Raw genomic sequence first — 6595 nt, 5'->3', positions numbered from 1 at the left:
TCAGCAACTAGATTTGCTGATAACCTCACTAGGTACAGGATATAAGGCATCATCTTATGTCATGCGTATTACCATAACTTAGTTTGCAATACAATTACTTCTGAAAGCAAAACAGGATAAAAATCGAGCAAATAACGAAAACCTATACACATCATACATTTTGCAGAATGGGGGAAAATGTATGAATGGTTTCAATATTCCCAATCATGATTTTCATTCATACAGGACAGAACTTTAAGAACTTAAATTCATTGGTCTTGTTGCAATTCCCATTTCTTAAAATTTTGCTGCAGGCACAGTAGTATCTTTCAAAGCCTCAAACAATGAATAACTTTGTTATATTCACACTAAGCTACTGAACTGTTATTTTAATTCAGTCAGTGGACTTATTTGCTAGAAAGGTTTACTTACTAGGCTCTCATTTCTGGATCTGGAGTTGTCTCATATGTGATCTCATTAAACTCATGAATAAAGAAAGAGACAAATTCACCGACAAAAATTTCCTCTGGAATGCCGTAGTCATCACGAACCTTTGTCTGCTGACCCAATCCATTGTCAGCCTTCTTGCTGACAATTTGAGGCAGCTGCAGCAGCAATAGAAGCACCAGCAGTGACATACACCTGGCTACCATTAAATCTAGCCCACAGCTGGGCACATACATTGTGACAGATACACAGAACAGGAGGAGCTCCAAGACCCCCCTGATAATGGTACAAGGGGTTTAAACCAACCTTCAACAAGGCATTTAACAAGGTTTTGCTATGCCCTCCCCTCCTGCCCCACACCAAGGCTGAATGGATTTATTTAAAAATATTCCTGGACCGGACTAGGAGTCCTGATGGAGTTGCAGTGAAAAAAGAATGAACTGATGCAATGCAGATCTGGCAAAGAGGCTGAATTTCGGGGGAAATCTTGTTTCTAATTGTGTGCCGAGGAAGAACTCCAAAGTGGAATTCTAATGGGGGAGTTTGTATATGCATTCTGTGATTTATTTATGGCTGCAGCTCGTAAGCTAGTCGGTAAAACATGGAAGAAATGGAATGTGACCTTGTACCATCCAGATAAACACTGCAAAGAACAGAATAATGGAAGATGGCAATGAACTCTCCCCAGCACACAAGGTCTGGAACAAAAATGTATGTGAAAGACTACACACATGAAATGGATTACTTATTTATAAGATGTGACGGAGGTGGGAAAAGCAGCCTGCTGGAAGAATGGCTTAATGGCAAGTGAAGGATGTCAACGACTTTAAATAAGAAATGATGCAGCTATGCGAGAAAATGGTGGTGATGATATGTTTGGAACCGGAGCAGGAAACCTGATTTTAAGAAACTGTCTTAAATTAATTTAATCTGGTTTGATTTGTAGTATTTTGGAAAATTAATTAAAAATAATAATTTGAAGGGATAAACCCCCACCAACTTTCTAGTGTCACTGATTCCAATCAAAGTTAGGTTTGATAGCCCCTTTTAAAAAAGCTTTGTATAAAAAAATGGTTTGAAAAATTATCTTTATACATAGAGAGCAGCATGACAGGAACTCCTGGGGCAGATTGATCTGTGTGTTTTTCTTTTTCTTATAGCAATGGGATCCCAACTCAATTACATGAGGATAGTGGTTTTGATAATTGCAGGGTAGATAATTTACTTCTCTAAGATACTCAGCTCTCAACAAAGTCACCAAAAACTTCTTTATCAACTTCATATCCAATGTCTGCTAATGAAAAAGCCACTGCACAAATTCAAGGCATATTGGGTATTATAGGAACGCAGGAACTTGGGGCCAACAACACATTTGGAATATTAAAAAAAACCTGTCGCTTAATGACCACATATGCATCCCACTCACAACCCAGATAACATCACAGTGCAAACCTTTTTTTGCCAACTGATTTTAATTGTATTTAAAAAAAAAATTAAACAAATTTACATGAAATTAATTCAAATTTAAAAGTTGACTTCCTGCCCCTGCTACCTTGATGTTTCACTTCCCATCCTGATTTGATGCCCAATATTACATACATTTCAAAAAACTTAACATATTTTAGCATTTTGTCCTTAATTTTTCTATTTTCCTCTTCTTCATTTTCCATTGGCTGCTCTTTTTCAATTCCTGCTAAACTATTACATAAGCATAGCATATTCCCAAATATCAAGAAGAGTTACTCGTCACTTTGTGAGCCCACATAAATCTTTAGTTATAAATCAATAATACATACATACAACCCATCTCCCCCACTGTTTTTCATAGAAAAATATCTGACTGGTTCTAATATACACAAACTCCTCTCCAGACCCAGCATTCCATTACAGCCCAAAGGCTTTAAGTTTATATGTTCTCTGTCCTATCCATATGCCCATTATTTTCTCGTCCTCCCTAATCTTTCTTGCAAGTACTTCAAATACCAGATTGAATAGTAGTGGAGATAAGGGGCATCCTTCTCTTGTAGCTTTTTAAAATTCAGATATGATTCTTTTTCCTTACAAGCTGATCTCTACTGTTCAATTCAGGCCTCAGGACAATAATGTACAATTTGGGGAAGAAGATGCAACCCAGCAAACCCACACTAGAGGCTAAAATGGAGAAGATCTCCACGGCCACCATGTATTTTCCTTTGGTGCTCAAGTAGGTGGGGACAAAGGACAGCCAAACACTGCAGAACAGTAACATACTGAAGGTGATGAGCTTGGCTTCATTGAAAGTATCAGGCAGCTTCCGGGCAAAGAAAGCCACAGTGAAGCTGATGATGGCCAGAAGACCCATATAGCCCAGGACAGTATAAAACATGGCGGCTGATCCTTCATTGCACTGCACAATGATTTGGGTAGTCTGTGAATGCATGTCAAACTCTGGGAAGGGAGGAGAGGTTGCCAACCACAGTGCACAGATGCCAGTTTGAATAAGAGTGCAAAGGATGATGACTGACACTGCCAGCCTCTTCCCCACCCATTTCCTCATCCTGTTTCCTGGCTTGGTGGCCATGAAGGCCAGAACCACAGTGATGGTTTTTGCCAGGACACAAGAAACAGCAAGACAGAAGACCATCCCAAAGACTGTTTGACGGAGAAGGCAGGTCACCTTGCCAGGCTGCCCAATGAATAGGAAGGAGCAGAGAAAGCAAAGCAATAGGGAAATGAGGAGGGTGCAGGTGATGTTCCAGTTGTTGGCCTTGACAATGGGAGTCTCCTGGTTTTGAATGAAGATCCACATCACCACTAGTGTGATCAGAGAAAGGAACAGAGCAAATGAAGCCAGAATTATTCCCAAGGATTCTCCATAAGCCAAATAGACAATATGCTTAGGAATGCAGTGGTCGTGGTTCTTGTTTGGATGCTGGTCCTCAGGGCACTTGTTGCAGTGGTCTGCATCTGAAAGTTATAAGTCTCGAGAATGTAAAAGTGCAAATGAATCTCCTTAAAACTAGAGGGCATCAACTGCTTAATACATCTTTGGATCTATTTTCCAGAAAAAGAGGAATGGAATGCTTCATTCCTTTATAGAAGAACTGGCATGATAACCCTAATTTAGATTTTTTTGGGTATAATACAGGGATGATAGTGGCACTGAATTATTCAATTTATTTGGTGTTAGCTATAAGGAACAGCACACATTCTTCCCAGAATATTATTTGGCACGTAGTATCATTCATGCAAAATAGGAAATTTAAATGAGATTATAAAATTTAATCCTAATTGTTTTAATCCTAATTGTCTCTAGTGTGCTGGCATCTACTCTTTGGAACCCCCTCCTATCACTCAGGACTCATCTCTGTTACCTTTTCAATCCCTATTGAATTTCTTCCTGTTCCAGTAATCCTTTTAAATCAGGATTTTATCCAAGTCTGTTTCTGAATTGAACTTATTATTTTTGAAAGCACATTTAGTTATTTTAATAAATAAATAAAATAAGTAAATAAATAAATAAATGCCTTCACTTGGTTATTGACTAGAGAAGCCTTTCTCAACCTGTGGGTCCCCAGATGTTGTTGAACTACAACTCCCATCACCCCTAGCTAGCAAGGCTAGAGCTCAGGGATGATGGAAGATGTAGTCCAACAACATCTGGGGACCCACAAGTTGAGAACTGCTGGACTAGAGAGAGAGAAATCTATAGCACAGATCACTGTCCAAATAGCTCAATGTGTGCATAGACTCTATGAAACATCTGACGTGATATGAAATTATCTGTATCCACATCAAATAAATAGTGTAATGGTGTAAGCAGTAAGTGATGAACACACATGTGTAAATCAGCCCTTTGAGCCCATTTAATATTACTGGACTCTGGACTCATGGAAGTGTGAAATCTCTACTTACCCATCAGTTTTGAAACTGTTCCTTCAGAGCACTGAGAACAATCATGGCAACAAATCTGTTTCCCCTGACGCAAAATCCTACTGTGTCCAGGACGGCAACTCTCAACACACGTGGATTGTGGTAGGTTCTATTAATATCCAGAAAGAATGGATTTACATTGTAGACCAATGATGAGCTGACTTTCAAATGGCAGGTTTCTTAATTTGACCTGTCCCATGTCAGGAGACAAAGGTTCTTAAGAGCAGAAGCAGTAAGGCAAGGCTTACAAGGCCTATACAAACAGATGCAAATAAACTACTTTCTCTTTTAGCTTGCATATTGAGTTTTATCCCTTTTTGCACAGTCACTCAGTCACAACTAATCCTGACTCATTTCTAGAATTCTTCATCCCTCAGATCTTCCATTATATTCCTTGGCTTATTACTTTCTCTATCTCAAATGCTTCCTTCATCTCCATTTTCATGTCAGCTTCAAACCTCATATGAAACATACAATGCTGTCAGACCCTTGGACACCTTTGTTTAGTATCGCAACTCTGATGGGCTTCAGCTCAAAATGGTTGCAGTCAGAGCTCCCTGCCCCCAATCTCTGCAGATGTGAAGCAGACGAAGCATCATTTTGGGGGAAGTAGTATTGTGGGCTAAATTTCAACCCTTAGCAAACCAAATTTGGCCAATGGGCAGAAGATTCTTGCAGACCAATTGGGCACCAGGGGAAAGCTACATTTGGCCAGCATGGCAGATGTTTTCCCCACCTGCTATAATTGTATTATTTAATATCCCTATGCACCAGTCATATTTTCTATTCAATCTGTTGTCTTTAATTTTATTAGGATTAGTTAGGATTTCTGCATGTTTTGGAACCAGGGCAAGCCACATTTTGGCCTTTGGTCTATCGTCAAACTTAAAGCACAGGAAAATGATAATCCTCCCCACTTGGTTAAACTTTTGATTACATTCAATCACATTTCTATTGATGATGGGGTTTTTCCCTGCAGAAGGCAGTGGGCCTAACCTTCCAACATGGACTCTATGGGTGGACTTATTGGATAACATGACTGTACTGGTAACATCTAGCCCAGGCATCCCCAAACTCGGCCCTCCAGATGTTTTGGGACTACAACTCCCATCATCCCTAGTTAACGTGACCAGTGGTCAGGGATGGTGGGAGTTGTAGTCCCAAAATATCTGGAGGGCCGAGTTTGGGGATGCCTGATCTAGCCAATTGCTAGATTGGCTGGCTAGCTGTCAGAGGACACATCCCTTGTAGATATATTTGCTGTGAGTGTGTTTGTGTCTATGAATGAGAGCTCTCTACCTTTGTTTTCTCAGCTGTATTCAATAAACATTGCATTTTGAATTCTCCCCATATAAGGTTATCACATGATTATTTCAGGTTGTGCAGAGATTGAGTATATTCCCAACAATAGTAGCCTCATGGTCTAGCTAGCTACTTGTCAGCAGAGGTAACAACATCCTTCAGCCTTGCTTATTTTTTTTTTATATCGCTCAGACCATCTCTGGTTCAAAGAGGTTCCAAGCAGGTTTTTAAAAGGATTTCTGATGCTGATTCTTAAAATATCTGCACAGTATGACCTTTAAACCATTCCTTGGTGGAATCAGGAACAGCCAGATTTGGTCCTGGACCCATAAAGAGATCAGTAGGCTCTGGAAAATAATAGTAATTTTCACCTGGTTAAACTTGTGGTTCCACACAACAGCACTTCCATTGATGGTGAATTTCTTCCCTTCAGGAGCCTGTGGGTCCACCCTTCCAACACAGACTCTATGGATGGACAGATTGGAAAAGGTGACAGTGTTGACAATATCATATCCAGTTGCCAACTCTCCATTTTCATCAAAAAATATTTCTTCCCCAGCACTATTGTTGAAGTGGATGAGCTTCAGAAAGGAGTGAAGCTTGATTGGAGAAGGAAAGACATGAATTGAGGCTTTGCTCTCTTTCTTTCAAGCAAAGAAGAAGCATTCCAACACTCTATTCAACTTAGCAATATTGACAGTGGAGTGGATACAAAAGCACCATCATCTTGCTTCACATAAAATGGAGTCTCTCCTTCACGGGATACCTCCCATGTGACCAATGTTAGCCAATCACATAAGAACTACTAGAGAACTCTCCAGAATTCATTTACCAACCAATCCACTTTAAACACACAGCAATGCATATTAGGGATGCGGGTTAGGGAGGTTCATAATTTTTTTTTAAAAAAAAATGCCTGCTCCAAAGGTCTTATCTCAGTACACTAGGGATTATA

At 39.8% G+C, this 6595-nt stretch overlaps 1 protein-coding gene across 1 annotated transcript; it reads right to left on the bottom strand.

Moving 5' to 3' along the window:
• Positions 1 to 1973: 1973 nt before the first annotated feature.
• Positions 1974 to 6347, bottom strand: LOC310692460 (vomeronasal type-2 receptor 26-like). Its single transcript, XM_083473404.1, has 3 exons — positions 6012 to 6347; positions 4321 to 4447; positions 1974 to 3372 (listed from the first exon to the last, which is right to left on the bottom strand). Exons 2-3 carry the CDS (start codon positions 4322 to 4324, stop codon positions 2465 to 2467), a joined length of 912 nt encoding a protein of 303 aa, XP_083329530.1. The 5' UTR covers positions 4325 to 4447; positions 6012 to 6347; the 3' UTR covers positions 1974 to 2464.
• Between the last annotated feature and the right edge of the window lie 248 nt (positions 6348 to 6595).

Source organism: Podarcis liolepis, assembly GCF_965112155.1.
Source record: "Podarcis liolepis genome assembly, chromosome: 13".
Lineage (NCBI taxonomy): Eukaryota > Metazoa > Chordata > Lepidosauria > Squamata > Lacertidae > Podarcis > Podarcis liolepis.
Note: the sequence above shows the minus strand (reverse complement) of the source record. Positions and strands in the feature narration are given on the sequence as shown.